Here is a 25,839-nt window from a genome sequence, read left to right as displayed (position 1 = left end):
CCCAAGTTCTGGGGTGTCCTGGTGTCCTACCTGTGGAACTACCAGTACCTATAGGGAGACAGAGGTGACTGAGACATGCGGATCCTCCAGGGGTAGAATAGTGGAGATGGAACCCCAGCTTGGTGTCCAGGGCCAGAGACTAAAATTCTGAAATTTGAAAAACATATGGCTATGAGGGTTTTGACAAGAGATTAATTATAATCAGATAATGATGATCTTCATCATCATTAATTTTCCCACAGGATCATTGTAAGCATGAGAACATTGTTTTTTACTTTTACTGCTGATAGTAGAAATATAATACAACCCAAAACAATAATTTAGCCATTGCTTCTAAGAAAAGTTGGAGTTTTAATTAGAAGCTGGAAAAAAAGAATACACATAATGTGAGGGAGAACATTAACAAATATATTTCTGGGCGGCGCCTGTGGCTCAGTGAGTAGGGCGCCGGCCCCATACGCCGAGGGTGGCGGGTTCAAACCCAGCCCTGGCCAAACTGCAACAAAAAAATAGCCCGGCGCTGTGGCGGGCGCCTATAGTCCCAGCTACTCGGGAGGCTGAGACAAGAGAATCACGTAAGCCCAAGAGTTAAAGGTTGCTGTGAGCCGTGTGACGCCACGGCACTCTACCGAGGGAGGTACAGTGAGACTCTGTCTCTACAAAAAAAAAAAAACATATTTCTATTATCCATAGAAATTAGTGCATGTTACTTGTGATTTTAAAATTCAGTTTTCTGTATAAGTTATAAATGTAAAGAATATTTTGCACAGGTTTGCTAGAAATGGTTAAAGAAAATTCTGAATAGAAATAGTAGATATGTAGACAGATATTTGAATAAAAAACTGAAGTACTGCTTTTGAAACATTCAGTATTTCATTGAGTAATTTGGCTTTGAGAACAAAGTAGTAAAAGTTGGTATTTTAATGATAAATGCAAATGACATGCAATAGTTTTGACTCAGCAGATTGTATCTTTTTTTTTTCCACTGTAGAAAGTAAAACTGAATCATTTTCACATAACAGCACTTTTTAATTTATGGTCTGTGGTTAGAGATAAATGATTCCAAATGGTTTAAAAACTTTTTCTTGACATAACAGATGGTGTCTATTGTAATCATTAATGGGCAACTTGACTTTTAAAAAAGAACTGAAAGTTGAAATTGTTAAGACTAATAGTTTTTGAAAATGTAATTTTCTTTCACCTAAGAAAAAATATATACATATGTATATATTTATACATATTTATATTTACATATGTACATATGTATATATTTTTTGAGACAGAGTCTCACTTTATTGCCCTCGGTAGAGTGCTGTACTGTCACAGCTCATAGCAACCTCCTGCTCTTGGGCTTACGTGATTCTTTTGCCTCAGCCTCCCTAGTAGCTTGGACTACAGGCACCCGTCACAACATCCAGCTATTTTTTGTTGCAGTTTGGCCGGGGCCAGGCTGGTTTGAACCCATCACCCTCGGTATATGGGGCCAGTGCCCTTCCACTGAGCCACAGGCACTGCCCTATATTTTTTATATTTAATTTTTTCTTTTTTTTTTTTTAGAGACAGAGTCTCATTTTGTTGCCCTCGGTAGAGTGCTGTGGTGTCACAAATCACAGCAACCTCCAGCTCTTGGGTTTAGGCGATTTTCCTATGTCAGCCTACTGAGTAGCTGGGACTACAGGCGCCCACCACAACAACACCGGGCTATTTTGTTGTTGTTGTTGCAGTTTGGCCAAGATGGGGCTCGAACCCGCTACCCTTGGTATATGGGGCTGGCATCCTACTCACTGAGCTACAGGCGCCACTCCTTGTTGAAGTTTTGGCCTACTCCCTGAGCCACAGGTGCCGCCCTACATTTTAAAGATCTTCATGAATTCTTTCCTTTTAAAGCTCTGAGTCTTTCTGTATTGATTAACTTAATATTTTTTTTTTATACGATGTCAGTTTTTGAAAGATTATGTTAAACTCCAAATAGCATATTTACGTCTAAACTGTACTCAGGGACAGAAACAGTGGTTGTTGAATAATTTAGAAAATGACTCATCAGGTGACTTACAGCCTTATAATTTGTTGTATCTGAAAGGATAGTTTGTTAATATCTATGGCAGTATCCAGTGGTTTTATTATCTTGTTCGATCTCTAATCACTTGAAGCTTCATTGTAATATACACTATGATTACTTATTTTCCTACCAAGCCAGATTCCCAGCAGTTTCCTGTAGATCTAGTTCCTCCACTTAATCATTTTTTCCTTAAATCTATGGTCTTTACCAATTTTTGGTGTGTTCTCAGATAGTACACACTTCCCTCTAAAATCCTTCCTTACATGGCCTTGTCTTATTTAGAACATTTCCTCACTTTCCTCCTATTCTGAATAGGAACCGACAACTTTACTAATAAGGAAGGTGAGTTTAAGTGACATACTTTTTTATGAAAAATACTTTTGGAAGCATTCATAAGATATTAATGGAGCCTGTGATTTAATGATATTAAATATAAACATGTTGAAAAGAGTGATAAAAAAGCTTTTAACATTAGGTTCCAGCTTCCTTTTTTATGGAGGTTTTATCTCGGATCCCGTCTGGATGTTTATATTCTTGTCAGTTGGTAGATGTAAAATCTGAATGAGGTAGGGGATGAGGATTGGGAAATCTCATGAAGGAAATTTTTTCCCCTTCCCTTAATGGTTCACTGCCCTCTTATGAAAATGAAAGGGGGGAGGGTGTGGGAGAAGGAAAGATTTATGTGATGGTGTAGAAATAATGTCCAGTTCTTCATTTGCTTTGAGCTGTCATTAGGATTAAAGTCACGATAATCATATGCAGGTCTTTATGATAATAAAGGGTTGTATGTAGGCAAATGGTTTGCTGAAAACCATGTAATCATTTCTACAAATTAGTTTGTCAGAAATATATTTACTGTTAGGTAAAATTGACTCTCCTATTTCACGTTCTTTTTTTTTTTTTTTGGTTTTTGGCTGGGGCTAGGTTTGAACCTGCCACCTCCGGCATATGCGACCGGCGCCTTACTCCTTGAGCCACAGGCGCCGCCCTCGTTCTTTAAACTGTATAATTCTCATCTAACTCACAAGTGTTGCCAGGAGATATGATACATATTTTCTATCTCGGATTAACTGATCAAATAAACATAGTGCTCTCTCACGCTCTGCTTTTCCCTGGTTTTTATACCCTGAGAAATTTCTTTGTTGACTTATCTGGAACTAGAGGTATATTTATTTTTAGAAATAAAGCAGCGACTTTTCATGGGTGTTGAGAGTTTTGCATTTTCATTAGTGAATTCATAGTGCCAAGACCCAGGATGCCAAGATATGGAATTACTCTTTAGCCACACCTTGCCTAGAAAGGGAAGCTGAGAACGTGTGGTATTTATGCACACCCTAAAATTCAGCTGTAACAAGGTAGATTAAAATATGCAGAATCGAGTTTTAAACCTATATTCTAGAGCCTTAATATTATTAGTGTCACTCTAATATATAGAATTTCATCATGAACAAGGAGTATGTAGTGACTGGAAGCGCATTTTTATAAGCCAGATTGATGGCTGCTTCCTTCATGTGGTAGTATTGTACTGTAATAGAATTGTAGTGTATGTTTGTTTGGCTCTTGGGTAGCCACCCAGACAGAATGTTTTCTGTAATCTATTTTAAACATACTCATTTCAGGACTTTGAAGTGCCCTTCGCTGTTTTTTGTTCAGATTTTATAATCAATGTTGCAAATATCAAGTGTAACATTTTTATGATTTTAAGTATATTGAATTATAGATGAATGCATTTGAACCCTCTGCACATGCTGTGTAGGCAGACAGTGTGACTCCTTTCCACCCATTTCACATTATAGGGTACAACCAACTCCATTACAATGATTTGTTTCATGTGGGTACCTTACAGGCCAGATCATATTCTTTAAAATATTAGGTATATTAAAAATGTGTTTCTATGAGTGTAAGACAAGTGTTACTTGTCTCACTTAAAACCAGACTTTGAAAGAGACTTAAGTTAATTGGTTTAGGTTGTTTATCTTTGATAAGGCATAAAATACTTCTTGTTCTCCCATTTTTAAGAGTCATTCGGTGTACACGGCACAGGAGCTACACATTTGAAACCTTCTTAGGACACAACTGGCTTATGTATTGAACATCTAGGACACAGCACTGGATAAGATACATAGAGCAAAGAGATCTAATGGGGGAAAGGAGGATTGATCTGATATTCATCCAAATTACAACTATGAAAAATTTTACTGTGAGGCCCAATGAATGTGTTAAAAAGGGGACTTAAACCTGTTCGGGTTAGGCTGGACAGTGTGGGGTGGAAGCTGGGAGAGAGGGTTTCAGAACGTGAAAGTGTAAACTGATACAGGAAGGATGAGTAAGGATCCAGCCAGGGATCTAGAATTGTCCCCTTTTTATTAGTGAACGTACTCTTATTTGAACGATCAAATAGATTTTCTTGAATGGAATCTAGTGGTATATTTGTTTACTATTAATAACGTTTATTCTTCCAAATTAGACAAGAAGGCAAATACCATTAACAATATCAATAGTCAATGAACCAAGAAATGGTCCTCTTGAAAGCATACCCAGCAAAAAGAAAGCCCTGTACAATTGTTAAGTACATATAGAGAGTGACTGGAGACACATTGAGACAAATCCCTCCTTTTTTTAAAATTAATTAATTTTTTTTTTTTTTATTGTTGGGGATTCATTGAGGGTACAATAAGCCAGGTTACACTGATTGCATTTGTTCGGCAAAGTCCCTCAGGCAATCGTGTCTTGCTCCAAAATTGAGACAAATTCTTAAGGACACTCTACTGTGTATCTGTCTGCCTTTGTATGTAAGTGGTTCTTCCCAAACATAGGATTATAGCCCCATTAGATTAACTTTGTGTCCCTATGAATGGCTACAGCCTCTCTGTAATGGATGTACCATTATTTGAGCAATTTCTGTTTGTGAACATTTCCATTGCCTGTTACTTTTGTAAAACTCAGAAATATTTTAAGTCAAGTCTAATGTGTTTGTGAAGTTGACTTTGTAAGTTTAGCTCCTAAATTAATTTTAAATAAGGAGACATTCATTTATGGATTTCAGAGCTTCTTTGCTTATTTTGCTTCTTTCTTCTTTTGCTTGCTTATTTTTAAGATGATTCAAATGAGAATGAGAATTGGAGATGTAGACTTTTAGCTTACTGACATACACTATAGCAGATAAAGTTCATTTGTGATGCCATGAATGGCATTCACTTATGTTGTTACCAGTTTTCTATAATTTATGCCTAGCATTGTAGTGGAAAAAGACCATTTTAGCTGATTTTTAAAGGTTTTGCAGTTTTTCCTCAGTCTCCCTCCTGTCATCTTAAAAAATTTCTAAAGGTAATTCCTTATCCACTGCCCGCCCCCCACCCCCCAAAAGCTGCAGCTAGAATGTTAATTAGCCATATAGGCCTCCTGGAATTTCCATATCTACGACAGTGAACTATTGCTGAACTATTCTACAACTATTGAGCAAGATGGTAGAATTAACTATTCTTCTGAAATTCTCGTAAGAAATATTGCATTGGGTTTTTAAAAGTCTCTATTATTTGCTTCTCCGAGGCAAGAAAAACAAAACTAAGAACCCCTTTCCACCAGATTTCACCTTCAGTACCAACATAATCAGGTGAATTTCTGTCAGGTTGAGGCTCCCAGGGTTAGCTAAGGCTCTTCCCGTCTCCCCAGAAAGTGATCTTCTTCTCTACCCGTCAGTCTGGGAACCTGTCAGCTGGGTACTAAGCCTGTTTTCTTCGGAAAAGTTTGTAGGTATTAGTTTCACATATAAGGTCATTCTTTGTTCCTTAATAGTTGTTAGTCATTTCTAATTACGTGAAATCATTTTCAAATATGATACTCCAGGGATAGTCTTACAAAATCAACTCATCTAATAATACACTGTTAGAAAGGGAGGATGCCTTCCCATTGAACCTATCACTGTAACTATATTGCCATGAAAACTAAGAGCACTCATTAGAAGTTTACGAATGCTGGAGGTGGCAGTGAGAATCACTGTTTTGTTTCATTTTAATTTATAAAAGTAGTTCCTACAAAATTGAGAGTTAATTACAGCTTCAAAAGGAAGAAAGATAAAGGACTTCTTCATGTATCTGTTAGGAAATAGAATATTAAAACAGCATCCATAATGCACAGCCTCAATGAAAGCCTCTGATTAGTTGATTTAGTATCATGTTATTCTTGTTTCATTGGATTTAGGGTCTGCCTTCTGCTTTTACACACAAAAAAATCTACATATTGTTCAGTTTTAAACATATAGTCAAAGTTGATGTAATTGTAACTGCCCTGTTAAACTGCCCTCTTTCTCTGGTAAAATCATACACGAGCCTACATTTTATATTTTTGTAACTTGGAGGCTTTTTGTTACATATTCAACGGCATAAGAATAAATTGCATTTGCTAATCTAATAATAATTCACTTTGTGGTCAAAATATGTCAAATTTAGGAATACTTCCCTGTTTTCACCTAATTAAACACTTTCCACATTAATTGTGAGAACAAAATATTTTTCAAAATGTTACTAAGTAGTGAATGGCTAATTGATTTTATTATTTATTTATATATTTAATTTATTTTTTTGTAGAGACAGTGTCTCACTTTTTTTTGCCCTCGGTAGGGTGCCGGGGTGTTACACAGCTCATAGCAACCTTCAACTCCTGGGCGACTCTCTTGCCTCAGCCTCCCGAGTAGCTGGGATTATGGGCGTTGGGGCTATTTTTTTGTTGCAGTTCAGCTGGGGCCAGGTTTGAACCCTCCACCCTCGGTATATGGGGTCGGCACCTTACCGACTGAGCCACAGGCGCCACCCGCTAATTGTATTTAGTAAGTGCTTAAAAATAAACTATTGTAGAGTCTATAATTACCATTTCCTTATTTAATTATTGTCTCCCCCATAGGCTATGGTCCAAAAAGAAAAAAAAGAAAAACAAGGAAAGCATTACATAGGACAGTGACTTTCCAAATTCAGTTTTACATATATATGTAGAGTATTTTTAAAAAATCATGAATCCTAGCACTATGGGAGGCTGAGGTGGGTCGATTGCCTGAGCTCATAGATTCGAGACCAGCCTGAGCAACAGCGAGACCCCCATCTCTAAAAATAGCCAGGTGGTGTGGTGGGTGCCTGTAGTCCCAGCTACTCAGGAGGCTGAGGCAAGAGAATCACTTCAGCCCAGGAGTCTGAGGTTACTGTGAGCTCTGACGCTATGGCACTCTACGCACAGTGACAGAGGGAGACTCTATCTTAAAAAAGAAATAAATCAGTGCTTATGAAGGACTAAAATAGCATGTAACCACTAGGGGAAAAATGTTAATTCATGGTGCAAATGACCATATCTTTGGCAAAAAGAAATATAATAAAACTTGTGAACTTGCATTTTTTTTGGTGTGTAGTATGTGTCTAATTATTACAACTGTTTTTAAGTCATAAGTTATATAAAATTTATGAATATTACTTGGACCCCCAAATATATCACTACTATGTATTCTCTACATTAAAATAATTAGGCAAAAATCATAAAATTAAATCAAAGCTGTGTGTTATATGTAGTTTTTAGTGTAAATAGCTTGTAGATGTTTACGTTAAAATATTCCAAGCACTTTAATAGGTTTACATATAATTAGGGTGATTTCTAATGTAAGAAACAAAAATAGTTTGTATTGCCTTAAACAGTAAAAGGAGTTATTTGTTGATGTAGTAAGAAGTTTCTTGATAGTGAGATTTAGTTTTAATTTGATCAGGGCTTTGCCTCTGTCTCTGGAATTTTCTAAGCTTTACCTTTTTCTGTGTCAGACACATTCTTTTTTTTGTTGTTGTTGCAGTTTTTGGCTGGGGCCAGGTTTGAACCCACCACCTCTGGCATATGGGGCCAGTGCCCTACTCCTTTGAGCCACAGGTGCTGCCCGTTTCAGACACATTCTCCCATCTGCTTCCTCAGGGGTGTGAGAAGGCTACCAGGGGAACCCAAGGCTTTTTATGATTCCTTATTTACATCCAGGAAGGGAGTAGGGGACTTCCCACAACTGTTGAACAAGGTCCTGGGTTTGCTCTGAATGGACTGCCCAGAACCAGCCACCAAGGCCAAAGTGCCAAATGCATGGGTTGGGTGACTCGTCTTTCCTGCTGTGGAAGGGGATCAATTATCCAGTCCTCAGCCTTCCTCTCCCACCTGGAAGAAGTGGTTCTGCTCATGCAAACTTGAATGCTTCGGTACAAATGGGGAGGGAATGGACATTGAGGAGGCCCTGTGGGTGTCCACTCCAGAATGATTCCGCTGCTACTCATTCTTTCATTTTTTTTGGAGGTGGAGGGAGTTGAGAAATCATTTCTATGAACATCTTCTGTCACTACACAAGCTGCTTTCTTTCACATACGGTTTTTCTCGTAATCTTGGCAATTCTAGGAAGTAGATAATTGTCTCATCAAATAAGCAGAAAGGGGTTAGCCAGTTAAATTGTCAAACCTGTCAAACTCCAAGGTCTGTGCTCTTTTATCCCGTGCTATTCAAGTTGCTAACTTATTTGTAAAGTTACTTTGTGAGGAAGGTTATTTATAGAAGACAAAAGGGTTTGTACATTTTTAATAAACATCCATTCCGTAAGTATTTATAGTGTTCTGACTATGTGCTGGGTAGATGGTAGGTCCTGAAGATACACTAAAAAGAAAATAGAGGCCCCTTCTGCTGTCATGGATTTAGTGGGAGATTTAGTGGGAAAACAAACACTGTTAATAAGTCATGCAAACAGGTGTATAAATACAAACTGTAATAAGATCTTTCCAAGTCTGGGAAGGGTCATTAGACAGTTTTTTCTTAGGAGATGACACTTGAGTTGATCTGAAGGATGAGACTGAGTTGAAAAGAGTGGGAGGAAGGGAGAGAGACTTTGGGGCCACTGGAACGTGGCACATGCAATCCTGAAAGGGAGTCTTTGGTTGGAGCATAAGGAGACACAGGACAGTGATACAAGGCAAGGGCGAGGCAGGAAGAAGGGCAGGATCCTGCAGGGACTTTCGCTGAATTGTGTTTGATATTCTCCAAGAAATTGTCTCAGAAAGGGTTGGTTTTATTACCTTAAACATTTGAGAAAGTTACTGAGAGAGTATCATACTACCCGTGGGAATAGTGTTTTCTTAAAATATATTTTCCTGCCTCAAGAAAGCCTTACTTGAGGAATAGAATTACTCATTCACACCCAGTTTTTCCGTCTTGGTATGTAGGTCATTTATAACAGGTTTAAACTTTTTTTTTTTTTTTTTTGCAACACAAATGGTCCTTTTAATAGGTACTTCAATTATCAGTAGGTATCATTCTCACTTTTGCCTCTAAGTGTTGGTTCTATTTTTACTATGCACACTTTGAGGGTAATCAGCAGGAACCCTGCCCTCATATCCTTAGTAAACCTGTTAAGTGGACTCCCAATATGCAGGTAAGGCAGAGATGCCACCAAAGAACCTATACTCAGACCACAAGGAAATAGCATTTAATGAACCTCCCCTCCATTTGGCTTCAAGCCACCAGGACACAAGCCCCTCCAACACCCTTAATCTTCTCTTCAGCTCTTCTGCTGAAGAATTTGGCCTTCACAATGACTGGCTGCTTTGGGAGTTTTCCCTTCCCCAGAACTTTGTAGTAGCCCGATCGTACTACATCAATGATGGGAGCAACTCCTGTCTTATTTTTGGCAGCATTTACCCGTGTCTGCTCACTGACCAATGTCCACAATTTATCAAGGTTAACGGTTGGGCAGTAGCTCTGGTTCCTCTTTAAGTGGTAATGCCTCATACCAACTTTCCCAAAGTAACCTGGGTGATATTTGTCGAAGTTAATCCTGTGATGATGCATGCCACCAGCATTACCTCGGCCTCCTGGGTGCTTCCTGTGTTTGCCGATACGGCCGTGGCCGTGGCTCACGTGGCCCCGAAGCTTCCGGGTCTTCCTCAATCTGGATGGCATGTCGGCGGCCGAGACGAAAGAGAACAGGTTTAAACTTTTTAATAACTGTTTATAACTTGAACTTAGATATAAAACAGTGAAGGTAAAGGCATCTACAGGTTAGAGTGTTTCTCAAAAGGATAGTGAATTTGTTATAGTTGGAAACTGAGCAGAGATGCAAAGTCCAGACATTAAATTTTGGGAAGAAATACGACAATTATATTTACATAATTCATTGAATGGGGGTGTCGGTGTTTGACGACCTGATGTGCTCTATCCACTGTTTCTTTCAGAATTATATTTGTGTTCGTTTATTTTTTGGTTATAATTAAGGAATGAAAAGCAGAGCTTTACTTAAATATACTGTGGACTCTAAAGTAGAAACTAAAGTAGTGTGATACAAAAACTTTTCTCATTTATTTTATTTTTCATTTCTTTGAGACAGAATCTCACTTTGTCATCCTGGTTAGAGTGCTGTGGCATCATAGCTCACAGCAACCTCAAACTCATGGGCTCAAGTGAGTTTGATCCTTTTGTGTCAGCCTCCTGAGTACCTGGGACTATAGGTGCCCGTCACAACGCCCAGCTAGTTTTTCTATTTGTAGTGGAGATTGGGGTCCCACATTGGCTCGGACTGGTCTTGAACTCATGAGCTCAAGCAATCCTCCAGCCTCAGGCCTCCCAAAGTGCTAGGATTACAGGTGTGAGCCATTGTGCTGGGCCTTCTCACTTATTTTTTAATACCATAAATAAAGTGTGCATCAAAGTTGGATTTAGTTCTCTCAATTTCCTCCCTGTTGAAAAAGCATTTTACTTAGAAGTCCAAATATTTCACATTTGGTATAATACTTAAACTTAGAAGTTGCTGACTTGGCCACTTGCTAACAACAACAAAAAATTACATTGGATCCTCCTACTTCGTTTGGTGAAAATGTAATAACTTTATCTAAATAATTTTTTAAAGTAATTTTTATTAAATCATAACTGTATACATTTATGGGGTATAATGTGATGATTTAATATACAATGTGGAATGCTTAAATCGTAACATAACCATCACCTCGCTTATTTTTTGTGGTAAGACATTTATAATTTACTCTTTGTTGTTTTGAAATGTACCATTGCATCATACACATGAGGTGAGGCCCCCCCGATACTCTCCCTCCTCCTGCCTCCCTCCTTCCCTCCCTCTCTCTCCTCTTTCCTCTTTTTTGCTGGATTACATTTATGTTTTAATCATTCATATAAATGTGTAAGTGATTATATAGTGGTTTCATAATAGTATTGAGTACATTGGATACTTTATTTTCCATTCTTGAGATATTTTACTAAGAAGAATATGTTCCAACTCCATCCAGGTAAACATGAAAAAAGTCTCCATCTTTTTTATGGCTGCATAATATTCCATGGTATACATATACCACAATTTGTTAATCCATTCATGGGTTAATGGGCATTTGGGCTGCTTCCATGACTTGACAATAATGAATTGGGCTGCAATAAACATTCTGGTACAAATGTCTTTGTTGTGAAATGATTTTTGTTCATCTGGGTAGATACTTAGTAATGGAATTGCAGGATCGAATGGTAAGTCAATTTTTATTTTTTATTTGTTTTATTTTATTATTTTTTATTGAGACAGAGTCTCACTTTGTCACCCTTGGTAGGGTGCCGTGGTGTCACAACTCACAGCAACCTCCAACTCCTGGGCTTAGGTGATTCTCTTGCCTCAGCCTCCCGAGTAGCTGGGACCACAGTGTGGATGGTTATGTGGATTTTAAAGGCAGAACGATATAGACACATGCAAAGAATAAAATTTACTCTCATCCTAGGGCCAATAGAGAACAACTGTTAAAATTTGTCATTTTTCGGGTGGTGCCTGTGGCTCAAAGGAGTAGGGCACTGGCCCCATATGCCGGAGGTGGTGGGCTCAAACCCAGCTCTGGCCAAAAACTGAAAAAAAAAAAAAAAATTGTCATTTTTCAAGCCATGTTTCTATCAGTACATATCTGTAGTAGATGTATTTATCCTGGAACAAATGGAAATGTGTTTCAGCTGTTCAAATTATATTTACCTTAATGTATCAGAAACCCCCCTTTCATTAAATCCTATTCTATATCATCATTTTTTCTCAGTTGCCTTGTATTGTATGCATACAGTAGTTCATGTAATCCTATTTTTTGGCAGTTTAGCTTTCTTAAAAACTCATTTTTAAATTAAAAATAGCACAACCATTTCTTTGTGGCTAAATTTTTTTCCCCAAAAGTTTTTTGATAATTATTTGAAAATTATTTTTGATAATTTTCAAATTGTTAGATGGAATTGTTAGTGGAGTTGTTAGATGAAATTAATAGAAAAAGTCCCAAATGGAGTGTGGGTTTATGAGTTCTATACAGCAAGTAGGTGGATTAATCTTCAATAAAAGGACAGAGAATTCTTCCTTCCTGGGCACATGGAGAGAGGCATGAGTTTGTAGGTGGTGGATGGTGGGAGGCAGAATTAAGGAACTTCCTTGAGGGAGTCGCCCTATGATAATCTCTCTTAATATGGGAAGTAAACGTTTTGATGACAGTGAAAGGGCAGATTATTATAGGATGTTGGAAAATTATGATAATTTAAGAAAGCAACTGAGAAGAAAAATTAAGGGTGTCCAAGAGGGATAGGTTCTGGGGTTGCTGGGCAGTCATTACTGGATGGTATTGAGGACAGCGTTTAGAGCCCAGGTCTGGGAGGCGAAAATGCCAAATATGACCTTTGTAACTGGTAGGATCAAGTAGGTAATCAGCCGGGGCAGAGTGGGAGCTGCAAAGTGAAGAAGTTGAAGGTGCTGTGGGAGAGCATTCAGGTGTCTACAGTCACAGAAAGATGTAGGTGCCGCTGGGAGGGACTTGTAAAGACATGAAGAACACGCGGTGTAAGAGTGCCACAGAGCACACGTGAAGGAATGAGAGCTGCTGGAAGTGGAACACGGGCGTTTGAGAGTTTAGAAGAAGAGCAGTTCACTCTAAGTTAAGGTCCAAGGTGTAGCCGTTTGATTTGGTGAGGGAGGAGTAAGGGAAACAAGGTCATCAAACTGTGTGCCACTTAACATTATCCATATCGGTGTGGGTGATGGGAAGATAGTTTTTTAGTAGAGAAAAGAGTGCTCCTGGAAATCCCTAATGCTGGACGAATGGCAATAAGAGGGTAGCTCACAGTGGCAAAGAATGAGGTGCTGTGGCTGGTTCCCTTGGATAATCGGAAAATGTTTTTTAAAGATGAACATGAAGGTGAATGTTTTGGGAATTGAGTGGCACCAAAGTAACAAATGTAAGCTGGCCCCAGATTACCCTGTAGCTTGAGGTCCTAGAGTTGGGTCTGGAGGTGGGACAAGTGTCTCTTTGACCCTGCATCACTGAAGAGTGAGGAAAAGACACTTGGGAGTGCTGGGGTGAATCTTTTTGAAAATTTGTGCCTGGGAGTAAGGTGCGGAGTTCAGATATTCTCAGGTTTCATCTGTCAGCTTGCGAATGAACGAAGAAAATTCAGACCTGTACTCATAAGCCTCCCAGCTGGGGTGGAGGGCTGATTTTGCCTTTCCTAAGATAAATTCTGAGATTCTGATCCTAGTGAAATAAAAGATGTGAAGATGTATTTAATTGGAGAATTTGTTTTAAATTTTAAACGGGAAGGTAAAAAGGTATTGCACAATAAAATACTGGTTTTTGCTTGCTCTGTCAATTTCTGGATGTAGTTGAAGAAGTATGAGCTTAGGATCTTGGAGTTTTGCAGTCACAATATTTTGGGGGCTCAGCTGCAAAATGCAGACCCTGAGTCAGTGTACTGGAAAGGTCTTCTAAGTCTAAAACTCATCTTCAATTCTAAGTTCCAGTCTTCATTGTAAAAAGCTACCATCTGATACTCTTTAAAAGAATTTTCTCGATCCTGTGAACTTAGGAACTAAGACTAAATTCTGTTTATTCTTAGCTCTTTGCAGACATTTCAGAAGGAAAAGGGTGGTAATGGAATTAGTGGTAAGTTTATATTCAAGAAAGACCTTATGAATGATTTCAGTTCTAGGGTTGAACAAATATATAAGCAAAATACAAAACTAGATAAATATTGAACACTGAAGGGCTGTTTCAAGAGGTCTTTTTAGCAGGAGTTGGCTGTGAAAAAATGTCTTTGGTTGGGCCAGATGCTTTTACAGGAATAAGAGGTAAAAGTAGCCATTTTGTTTGAAAATTATTGAGGTGTAATAGAAATAAGTTATAGATTCTAGTTTGGAGCGTGTGCTTTTAAAAACCTTGCACTGTGCTCTGCATATCATATATACCAAACACATACTTGACTGACCTGAGTTTCTCTGGCAAAGCGCTTTGATGTAATTAATTGTAATTTAGCACATTCCAAAATTCTGAAGGCATTTTTTTCTTGGTGAATAGGAGTTTAGAGCTTATTCCAGATTTTTCTCAATGTTCACCTTTCGTTTCCACTTGTCCACAGCATTTTTTGCTTGCTTTATGCTATTTATCATGTACAGCGCATACTACCTGTACTCTTAAACCTACTGAAGCTTTGCCCCTTGCTTTTTTTTGGCACTACCTGTTAGGGCCTTTAGCTCAATCATCCATATCTGCCTCTACTAGATCGGTTCCCTTAGAACTCTGTAAGCCGCAAAGTGAAACTGATTAGGATTTTACAGTCCCGGTGATTTTCCTTCTGGTATGCTACCCCCAAAATGCTGTAGCACAGGGAGCTGATGAATCATTTCGCAGGGCTTCTGTTTGGTATTTTATGTTTGAAAAATTAGGTATGGTCCTGAGCGTAGGAATGTCTCCTGTGATCCCAAGGACAATCCAGCCATAAAATAAAATCATCAGTGTTAGCTTTGATCTCTGATAAATGTCATAGATAGTATGTTTTAGTAAATTGACTTCCCCAGAGAACATTCATTCATGTAAAATCTCACTTCTGTGAATTTTAATTGCTTGTGCTGGAAGCTGACTAAAATTTCTCAGCACCTGCTGCTGTGTGTCTGGGCTGTCCTGGGGTCCTTACACCTGTTAAGTCATTCAATCATCACAGCAGGCTCTTAAGGTAGGTATGGATTCTTCCATTTTACTGAAAAGAGATTGAATCTGAATGTATTTAACTATTTTTTTTTAATGCCACCCATCCACTTTGACTCCTGTTTGTCACAGGCTCTCGAACTAGAGGTGGACAAAGGAATGGATTAAGGCCTCATTTTGGATTTAGACATTGATTTGGATAAAAAATGAAACCAACTGCAGTTGGTTTAGATGGTAGGCTGTTGGGAATTAATTCAGCTTAGTCCTGAGCATAATCTCTGGCAAGGGGCCAGGCTTCTGTCACCCAGAACTGCCAGATCAGAAGGGGTGCTTTGATCATCAATTTTATTTCTACATCGTACAGTTCCACCGTATGAGAGTGAATCATGGGAAAATAAAGTTCATGTGGGGTCTAAATGTATGCTTCCTGCAGCTTGTTTGAGGCCTCGTTGCCATGGGTATTTTATCTTCTAATGCTCGGCATTTGACTCAGGGCCATGATTCCCAAAGCTGGGCTGTTGGCTGGGATCCAACATCTGCCATTTGTTCCTTGCTTCTCGTTCCTGTTACATACTTCCCCACGGATATTTGCTCGTATTTTACTACTATCACAACTTTTTAATCTGATCTTTTCTTCATTCTATCCTAAACATTGCCTAGGAGAGTAATCTTTTACTAATTCTGCCTTAGAATACTGTTAAGCTTTATACTCTGATTCTGTTTGTGTGTCATTCTTGAAATGACAAAATTCTAGAGAGGGAGAACTGATCAGTGGGCATTTGGGCACAGAGATGTTAGGTAAAGGGGATGGATATGACTCTAGAAAGGGTAGCACAAAGGAAATTTTTTTTTTTTTTTAAGAAACTTTTTTTTTTTTTACTGTTGGGAATTCATTGAGGGTACAATAAATCAGATTATACTGATTGCATTTGTTAGGCAAAGTCCCTCTTGCAATCATGTCTTACCCCCCCAAAAGGTGTGGCACACACCAAAGCCCCACCTCTCTCCCTCCTTCCCTCTCTCTGCTCTTCCTTTCTCCACCCCTCCCTCCTTCACAAAGGAAATCTTTATTCTGTATCTTGATTTGCAGTAGTGGGTATGTGATGCATATACATAAGGCATAGAACTATACACAAACTTTTCACTAATGTCAATCTCCTGGTTTTATATATAAAAATATAAAATATGTAAGCACTGGGGTGAAACTGGGCGTTATCATGATACTTCTCTGTATGCAGGCTTTGCAACTTCATGGAATCTATATTGCATATGGTTTAAAAGCTAAAAAGTAAAAAAAAGAATACTATTGTACTCTAAAATATGGAAGTTCCTTTGTCTGTCATATTCGCCATGTTTTGTAGTCTGTGTTTTCCTTTGAAATAATCATCTGAAGGTATCTATCCTGATTTTTCTTTTTTCTATTTAGAACTTATTTGACATTATACCTGGTTAGAAAAAAAACTGCTTCTTGATAATAATAGAACTATTTAATATACTTTATAAAAGAACAGCATATCCATACGTGGTCTTACTAACCTTCTTTCCTACCCATCTTCTCATTCAGGTTTTCTTGTCTCTGCCTAATCTCTTGGAAACTTGAGCTTGCCTGGGAGGGCTGCAATGCTTTATGGCCATAGTAGCCAAGCCCTATACGTCCAGTCACAAATTCTAAAAGGCAGCAACTTTTTAAATTTTTTTTTACAAATCTGAGTTGCTACTTGGTATCACCATCCCCTCAGTTCTAAATGGCGGCGCCTGTGGCTCAGTGAGTAGGGCACCGGCCCCGTATGCCGAGGGTGGCTGGTTCAAAACCCAGCCCCGGCCAAACTGCAACAAAAAAATAGGCGGGAGTTGTGGCGGGCGCCTGTAGTCCCAGCTGCTAGGGAGGCTGAGGCAGGAGAATCGCGTGGGCCCAAGAGTTAGAGGTTGCTGTGAGCTGTGTGACGCCACGGCACTCTACCTGAGGGTGGTACAGTGAGACTCCGTCTCTACAAAAAAAAAAAAAAAAGGATAAGAGTGAAGATACTGCTGTCATGCAAATGAAATATTAAGTGTTTGCTAACAACTTATTTAAAATTGTTTAAAACATTATGGCCATAATAGAACTTTCTCACTCCATTAAAAAACAAACAACTTGTCTGAGTCAGAGTGCAGTGGCATCATCACAGTCCACAGCAACCTCCAACTCCAGGGCTCAAGCAATCCTCCCCCATAGCTGGGACTACAGCTGCCTGCCAGAACGTAGAAGGCAGTGACTTTTTAAGGACTTAAGACTCAATGTCAGAAAGGCAAGAGAAACCAAGGAATGCAGGGTATGAATGATAATAAACCATGTCCATCCATTGATTCAGATTTACTGAGATTTGTAGTACAGTTAAACAAACAGTATATCTTGGTATTCTGCAGTTATAGTGGCCTATGAAAATAAGTTTCAGATTTTGCAGTGTATTTACTGATTTTTCTCATCTATTTCTTTTAATTACTTAAAACTATGGTTATAAGAGTTGTCTGTTTTTCCCTGTAGTTCTGCCAGGTTTTGCTTTATATATTTCGAAGCTTTGTTGTTTGGTCCATGTACATCTGTGATTGTTAGGCTTTCTTCCTGATGAACTAACACTTTTAGCGTTGTGACAGATTCTTTATGTCTTTGTCTTCAGTCTTCTTCTGCTTACTGTTTGCATGCTGTCTCTTTTCCATCCTTTACTTTGAATCTGTATGTGTCTTTGTATTTAATGCGGATATCTAAAAGATGGGATAAAGAGTTGGTTCTTGCTTTCTTTTATCCATTCTGGTCTTTTTATTTAGTGTGTTTGTCTATTACCATCTAATGCAGTTATTAATATGGTTGGATTCAGGGAAAAAAATCCTTCCTTTTCTTTTTGTTTTCTATTCTTTCTGTTTTTTGTTCTTCTGTTCCTCCTTTCCTGCCTTCTTTTTGCCTTAGTGTTTCAAAATTAATTTTAGAATTTCACTTTAACGTACCTATTGGCTTTTTAGTAGTGTGTGTATGGGTGTGCGTGTGTGTGCTTGCTCTAAGGATTACATTGTATTTCCTTAACTTTCCGCACGGTTATTATTTAGGGTTAATATCATACATTTCACTTTAATATGTAAGGATCTTGCAAACATTTCCCCCACCCTCTATTATGCTTTAATCATACATATTAATTTATGTGTGTATTTATGTATGTTTTAAATCCCACAATGAAGTGTTGTAATTTTTACTTTAAACATCATATGTATTTTTAAAACATTTAAGAAAAAATGGTGTTTTATGTTTCTGTTGCTCTTTATTTCGCTTTGGATATTTGACTTTCTGTCTGATATTATTCAATTAGGAGAACTTTTTTTATAATGTCTTATACTGCAGGAGTCTAGAACCAAATTTAACAATTTTCCTTTATTTGAAAGTTTCTTTATTTTGCCTTCATTTTGGATGGATATATAGATTGGATATAAAATTCTGGGTTGATAATTTTTTCTCCTCGAAAGGTCAGGATTGATTTTTGTCATCATTTCCTTGTATGTAATGTGTCATTTTTTTGCCCGATTTAATTTTTTTTTAATGTGTTTGGTTTTCAGCAGTTTAACGATGCACTCCTGGGTATAATTTTCTTTGCTCTTACTCTATTCCAGGCTTTTTTGAGCTTCTTCAATCTGCACATCTATGTCTTTCACTGAGATTGGGAAATTTTCTGTTCTTATTTTCTCTCTCTCTCTCTTTTTTATTTGCCTTATCCTCTCCCATTTCTGCCTGCCAAAACTCTTAGCTTCACAAATATTTGCTCTTTCTTTTGCTAGTGCCCTAGAGGTTCCTGATAGTTTGGTTTTGTTTCTTTCTTGTTCAGATTGGGTTTTCCTTTATACCCTTAAGATTACTTATACTTGTTCCTGTACCATCATAGTGGGTAATCCCGAGATGTGAGTCGTCTTGCATTTAGAAAAGAGGTTACATTTTATTGTTTGTTCATACAGTGATTTTGAATTATGTTGGATTCACTTTGTGAATGATGTTCTGCACAGACTGTGTCTTCTGTATGTTCCTTTGTAGAGGATTAATTTTTTCTTTTAATAGGCAGATACTTTGGCTGAACTTAAATTAAGTTTTGACTTCTCTGTGGCAGGTGGCAGTTCCAGTGATCCTGTCAAATAGCTACTCGTGAATATGTGCTCTGTGTTGTGCAGTAAAATAGGTGACTGTGCTACAAATATAAATAGAGTAGATTCTAACCTCAAGAGACTTGCAATCTAGGTGATATAGATAGAAAAGTGAACAAATAAGCACGTTAAATTTCCATATGTCATATAAGTACAAAGCACAATTGTTTTATTTTTGAGACAACCCAGTTCCTCTGAAAACAGGTAGTTTGTTTTTTATATATTTACATATATATATATATACACTACAGATATGTATACCGCAGTGATGAAAGATTGCCTGATGAAGAATAACTATTATACTTTTCATTGTTTTGTTAATTGTTTGCAAGAACAGGACATTTTTTTCAAAAGTACATCGTATTGTGGCGAAGTAATATTAAAAATAACTGTTTAAGTTCTTGAATGCCGGTAGGATGAATACTTTTTTTGGTAGGAAAAGCCGATTTAATGAAATTTGAGCAAGCAAAATAAATGATCATAAATTACGAGATATTACATGTTGCTAAAGTAAAAAGACGTCTGTACTAAAAAATGTTGGGAGAAAGATACTCCAAAACGGTTTTAGAAAGACCAGCTTAGACTCAGGGTAATTGTATCTTAAAAAACTTGTTTCTGTTAGCTATGAAAGGAGTTTTCTTATGCATTATGGATGTTCTGTTTACGCTTATATCTGTATAAATGAATGGGTAATTTGAAGTAACTTCTTCTTTTGTAAAAGTATAGCTACCCCAGCAGTAATCTAACCTTTTTCTCTTGTTCTCTTCTTTTGACAGTGTGTCTTACTCAGTACATGTATCTGAAGATTACCCAGGTACGCTTCTGTTCTTTGTATTTTTATTCCAAATATTTATGTCATGACTCTTGAATATGTTTCTCTTCTGGAGATGTAAAAAGTATATAAATATATCTTCGAGGTAATGCATTGGCAGAGGGAGATGTAAAGATGCAGAATTCTCTTGATTGTCTGTCAAGGATGTGTCTTACTCTGAAACATAGTTCAGAATCAAAATAATTCCCCCATGAAAAGTTCTTTACCTGAGTCCTGGGACAGCTCCCTCATGTAGTCTTACATTACATTTAAAATAAAGATTCCCTAAACTTGTCTAATTAGTTATGGAACATCATTTGGCCATTCATAATGTAAAAATAATAGAGAACACTTACTAGTTCCAGTCATTTTTCTAAGTATGCTTGTGTGCATACATATTTTTTAGTATTTAAAAAAATGTTTAGGCTCAGTGCCTGTAGCACAGTGGTTACAGCACCAGCCACATACCCCAAGGCAGGTGGGTTCAAACCTGGCTGGGCCTTATAAATAACAGCGACAATTGCAACAAAAAATAGCTGGGCATTGTGGCGGGCTACTGTAGTTCTAGTTACTTGAGAGGCTGAGGCAAGAGAATTGCTTGAGCCCAAGAGTTTGAGGTTGCTGTGAGCTGTGACATCACCGCACTGTACCGAGGGCAACATACTGAGACTCTGACTCAAAAAAAAAAAAAAAAAAATTAGAATTTCTCATGGAAAACTTTCTTAGCACTTAAGTTATTTTCTGTAGCACTTTGCATTAAGCATTTTATCTTTTTAAAAGATCAAATATTATATTTGGAAATAATTTCTTAAATTACAAACTTACTTGTAATTATTTTGCTATGTTCTCCATGTGTTTTAAGCAGAATGTTCAATAAAACTGTTGTACAATTTTACAGAGGAGGTAATTTATTATTAAAGACATGCCTATGTTTTAGTAGTAATATAAAGAGTTCTAGGCAAGTTTTACTAGAAGAACTAAAACAAATATTTGTGAGGAAAAATTTTTTGTAGATGGTTGTGCTATCAGCCCTCTCGTATGGTATGTCTTTGATGCTGAGTGTTTGTTAGATAATGATAGAAAAATAAAAACTTCACTATTCACTGTAAATTTTATATTACTAATCTTCCCATCAGAGGCGTGTCCTAGAGATGTCAGCCGTGAAAGGTGCAGGACTTCTAAATGCCAGCTTGTAAGAAAGCCGGGACAGGGATGATTATGACATTCATACTGGAGGAAATGTGCTGAGAGACGTTGAATAATATTTCCCCAAACACCCGCAGTTTGGTGTTCCAATCAGGTGTTCTGATTGTTACTGCTTCTGGGGAAGTAGTAGTATCAGCGTTTTTATGGAGCTCTTTTCAAAATGAACATTAATATATGATTATGTTTTCCCTATTATTAAATTTTAATCCACATTTATTTGTTATTTAATATGCTCTACTTTTTAGAAACCTAATATCACTTAAATATTATGTATTTGCTCTTGCAATATTTATACCTGTGTTTTCTGCCTCTGGCTCTGGCTAAAACTTCCAGAGTAATTCTTAACAATAGATAAGGAAATTGGCAGTTTTGACCCTTTTTTCAAAATAGATGAGCATGTTTCCAATTGCTTTTAGAAGAGGAAATATTATTCCTTTCCTCTTACTGATTTTTTTTTTTTATTTTTAAAGAATGAATATTAAGTTTTTGTCAAATTTTTGTTTGGCATCTGTTGAGGTATCATATATATTTTCTCCTTTAAGCAGTAAGGTGACAAGTTATATTAGCAGATCTTAATGTTTATCTGTAAAAATTATGTTTATTTTGTCATGTATTTTATCCAGTTGCTGAAGGACTTAAACTGTTCTTTGTGTATTTGTTAAAACATCCAAGCAAATCTCTCTGAGCCTGGTACTTCTTAGGGATGGTTCTGGGGCAGCTGTCTTATTTTTCTGTCATGATTATTGTTCTGTTCTGTCTCAGTCTTTCCCTTCCATCCCCCTTTTCCCTTCCCCTTTTCGCTTGCTTTTCCTTCCCTTCCCTTCTTCTTTTTTTTTTTTTTTTACAGAGTTTCACTTTGTTGTCCTGGGTAGAGTGCTGTGACATCATAGCTTACAGCACCCTCAAACTCCTGGGCTCAAGTGAGTCTCTTGCCTCAGCCTCCCAAGTAGCTGGGACTACAGGTCCCTGCCACCGTGCTGGGCTATTTCTTTAGAGATCGGGTTTCACTCTAGCTCAGGCTGGTCTCCAACTCCTGGGCTCAGGCAATCCACCAGCCTCAGCCTCCCGGAGTGCTAGGATTACAGGCAATGAGCCACCGTGCCCAGCCTTTGTCTCACTCATTTTTTTTTCTATTTTTTTTTTTTTTTTTGGTAGAGACAGGGTCTCACTTTGTGGCCCTCTGCAGAGTGCCGTGGCCTCACACAGCTCACAGCAACCTCCAACTCCTGGGCTCAAGCGATTCTCCTGCCTCAGCCTCCCGAGTAGCTGGGACTACAGGCGCCCGCCACAACGCCCGGCTATTTTTTGGTTGCAGTTTGGCCAGGGCCGGGCTTGAACCCGTCACCCTCGGCATATGGGGCCGGCACCCCACCGACTGAGCCACAGGCGCCGCCCATGTCTCACTCATTTTTAAATACCTTTTCTTCTTGTAAATCATTATGCTGGTGAAATGTCTTGATTTTTTAGCCAAAAGTATAGTGTTTAGTCTGTACTTGGAAAAATCTTCTGTTTCTCTGTGGCGAGTTCTCCTTTCTGTGTTTATTGTTAATATTTGTTCTTGTCTTTTTCCTCCTTTGGTTTGTCTTCCAAAATTGGCCCATTTTTGAAATTCTTTCAGACAAATAGCTCTCTCTAATGTTGTGTTTACTTTCTAAATGAAGTAATCTTGACGTCACCTTTAGTAGTTCCTCTGATAATGTTTCTAAGGCTTACTTTTTCTACTTTCCCTAGATTACTTGATCCCATGATTTGTTCATCATTCAAGTTTGAAAATATGAAAATTTTTGCCTAATGAAAATGTATCAGTATTACCCTTCAAAGTCAGAATTATGTCACCCTAGCTTATATTCCCAGGAATTGATATGCCATTTTATAAGTGTGATCTACTAACAATGAACTCATGCCACCTATTGAAATTCATAGTTTCTTTTTGTGAAAATGAAAATCAACAGGGTCCTTATCGAGACAGGCGTACCTAATCACATGTGCATAAATGAAATGCTGAATATTACATTGGCTGTTCAAAATAAAGCAGCCTCCTGATTTACTTGTTCTTCTTTGTGGATTTTATAGTAAAAACTTTTCTTTTTAAATGGTAATAGAATAGGTGTGCATTATTACAAATCACAAATCACCAGGATTCTTTAATTCTTAATCTGTTCCCACTTTTAATTAGGAAGTTTACCTCCTGATGGGAGGGAGTTCTGTCATCCTTCCTACATTCCTCGCTAGAATTTAGAAGAATGCAGAGGTAGTTTCTAGATCCTCTAATACCCGTGTGCCCAAAGAGTCTTGCCTGACACAAGACACTTGAGTGCTGTATATAACTTGATGAACAGACCATTCAAGTGCAAATTAGAGTCCTATACAGTTCCTATCAGGTTATGATGTCTAAGATACTATTGTTTTTATACTTAATAAGCATTTATATTTAATAAGATATTGCAAACGTTTAGTGACAGTACACATTTTACAATACACATAATATAGTGACGAAGCATTACAATACACATTCCACATTTTACAATACACATAATATAGTGACGAAGCATTAGATTAAGACAGATTCAGGCTTTACCATTTACTAGCTGTATAATTAATTACTTTTACTTAGTTTCTCTAAACTTCATTTTATTAATCTTTAAAATAGGGATAATAATTGACTGGTTTAGAGGATGACATGAAATCATGTAAAAATTCAGGGACAAGCTGGCCACCATAACTCTGGTCAGCACGCCAGCCCCGCCCACCAGAGGTGGCAGGTTTGAGCCTCACCTGGGCCTGAGAAAACAAAACAAAACGAAAAACAGGAACAATACTCAGAATATAACATAAAATCAATGTAAGATAGTTATTATTTCTCTTAAGTTATGTAGTAGTGAAAAATGAACTGATTTGATCTAAATTAAGCTGCATTTAAAAGAGAATGAAAGCATTAGTTAAGACACACTTTTCTGTAGCTCACTTACCTCTGCCGGTTGTCCATGGAGATTAACGGTCACTGAAAGTTGGTGCCATTTTTTCACATTTTATTTATTTATTTATTGTAACAGTACCTATAATCTACTCTCCTAGGAAATTGCTACTATTCAGTACAATATTATTAAGTAGCATCTTTATGTGAAACAGTAGACTGGAGACTTATTCATTCTATAAAAGTGCAACTTTGAAGCCCCCCCCTTTTAATTTCAGGTTAATGTGAGGGTACAATCAGGTCATAATATTTGATTTTGTTAAATAGTGACTTTCTTGTGGCTGTGACCCAACGCTCAAAAGGTGTGGCAAACACCCCCCATACCGTGCCTGTTCAGTGAGAGCACCCCCACTCCTTCCCCCAACTTGAATTGAAATGAGTTTTTCTCCTATATGGGCATGCATTAGATCATCTACTGGCTTCATATTAGTATTGAGTCCAAGTTTGTGCACTGTGAACATCTTTCCATTTCCCCAAACCCCTGGCATCCACTGTTCTTATGCTCTGTTCATCTTACTTAGATCATGCATAAACGTGAAATCACGCGTCTGTCCTTCCGTGTCCGACGTTAAACGTAACCACTTAAGACGTCCTCTGCATTCTTCCATGTTGCAAATGGCAGGATTTCTCTCTTCTTTAGAACTGAATGAAATATTTCATTAGCTGTATGTCCCACAGTTTCTGTATTCAGTCATCTGTTGATGGAGACTTAGCTGTTTCCACCTCTTAGCCGTTGTGAGTGATGCTGCAGTGAGCATGGAGGAGCAGATAGCTCTTGGAGACACTGATTTCATTTCCTCTGGATATATATTCAGAAGTAGGGTTGCTAGACTGCATCACAGAAGAAATGGATAATTTCCTGGAAATATAACCCACCAAGACTGAATCACGAAGACACAAAATGTGAACGGATCAGTTGTGAATAAGGAGATCAAATCAATAATCAAAAACTTTCCAGTTAAGAAAAGCCCAGAAGCAGAGTGCCTTGCAAGTGAATTCTTACAAAAAATCGAAGCAGCATCTAGATTTAATGTGACTTCTTTATTCTCCTACACTTGTGATCACAGCTTGAGTTTACATTTGTGATCCAGTCTGGCCTTTTATGTGTAATAACAATGGCATTTTAATAAATAATGTTATGGTACCTGAGAACATTTTGATTTTGAGGTAAATTAGGCCCAAACCAGAAACTAAATGTAGCCTGATGCCTATATAGTTATCAAAATACAAACTGGCAGAAAAATCTCTTAGAAAATTCTATGTTTGAAGCCATAATTCTCTCCTCAACCAGATCAACATGTATTCACCAAATGATGTTCTCTTGAATCTAAGCTTACTGCCTTCCAGTAATGATACTATATAATATCATTCATTCTGAGAGGAAATCCTTTCAATTTAGTTTCTCACTTTCCTTTCTTAAATATAACGTCTTAATTTATTTGCCTCTGTTTGCTCTAGTAAACTCTTCATCATTCCGTGGATTTTTGTGGGCCTTCCCTTCTAGTTGGTGGTCAGCTTTAACTTCTATTGCTCTCATGCTCTCTCTAAATACTCTCTCTGTCCTTAACCTTAGCTCAAAGGAATCCATTTTTGCACCGAGAAAACAGATAGCTAGCTTGATGATGTAGCAAATAACTTATAATCA

The 25,839-nt window shown here is 37.7% G+C and overlaps 2 protein-coding genes across 4 annotated transcripts in view; one reads left to right on the top strand and one right to left on the bottom strand.

Annotated features, from left to right (window-relative positions):
- The window catches only part of PARP8 (poly(ADP-ribose) polymerase family member 8), a 182,599-nt gene that overhangs the window by 81,107 nt on the left and 75,653 nt on the right, over positions 1 to 25,839 (top strand). For all 3 annotated transcript variants that reach the window (XM_053590897.1, XM_053590890.1, XM_053590904.1), the window contains one exon: positions 19,980 to 20,017. In XM_053590897.1, coding sequence (XP_053446872.1) covers positions 19,980 to 20,017 — 38 coding nt within the window. The remainder of the gene's footprint in view (positions 1 to 19,979; positions 20,018 to 25,839) is intronic.
- Positions 9,530 to 10,036, bottom strand: LOC128585718 (60S ribosomal protein L27a). Its single transcript, XM_053590916.1, has one exon. The coding sequence runs from the start codon at positions 10,013 to 10,015 to the stop codon at positions 9,569 to 9,571; it is 447 nt and encodes a 148-aa protein (XP_053446891.1). The 5' UTR covers positions 10,016 to 10,036; the 3' UTR covers positions 9,530 to 9,568.

Source organism: Nycticebus coucang, chromosome 1, assembly GCF_027406575.1.
Source record: "Nycticebus coucang isolate mNycCou1 chromosome 1, mNycCou1.pri, whole genome shotgun sequence".
Classification (NCBI taxonomy): Eukaryota; Metazoa; Chordata; class Mammalia; order Primates; family Lorisidae; genus Nycticebus; species Nycticebus coucang.
Note: the sequence above shows the minus strand (reverse complement) of the source record. Positions and strands in the feature narration are given on the sequence as shown.

Excerpts from the sequence above, each read along its gene's own strand:
- LOC128585718 (XM_053590916.1), bottom strand. The coding sequence starts at position 10,015 with ATGCCATCCAGATTGAGGAAGACCCGGAAGCTTCGGGGCCACGTGAGC.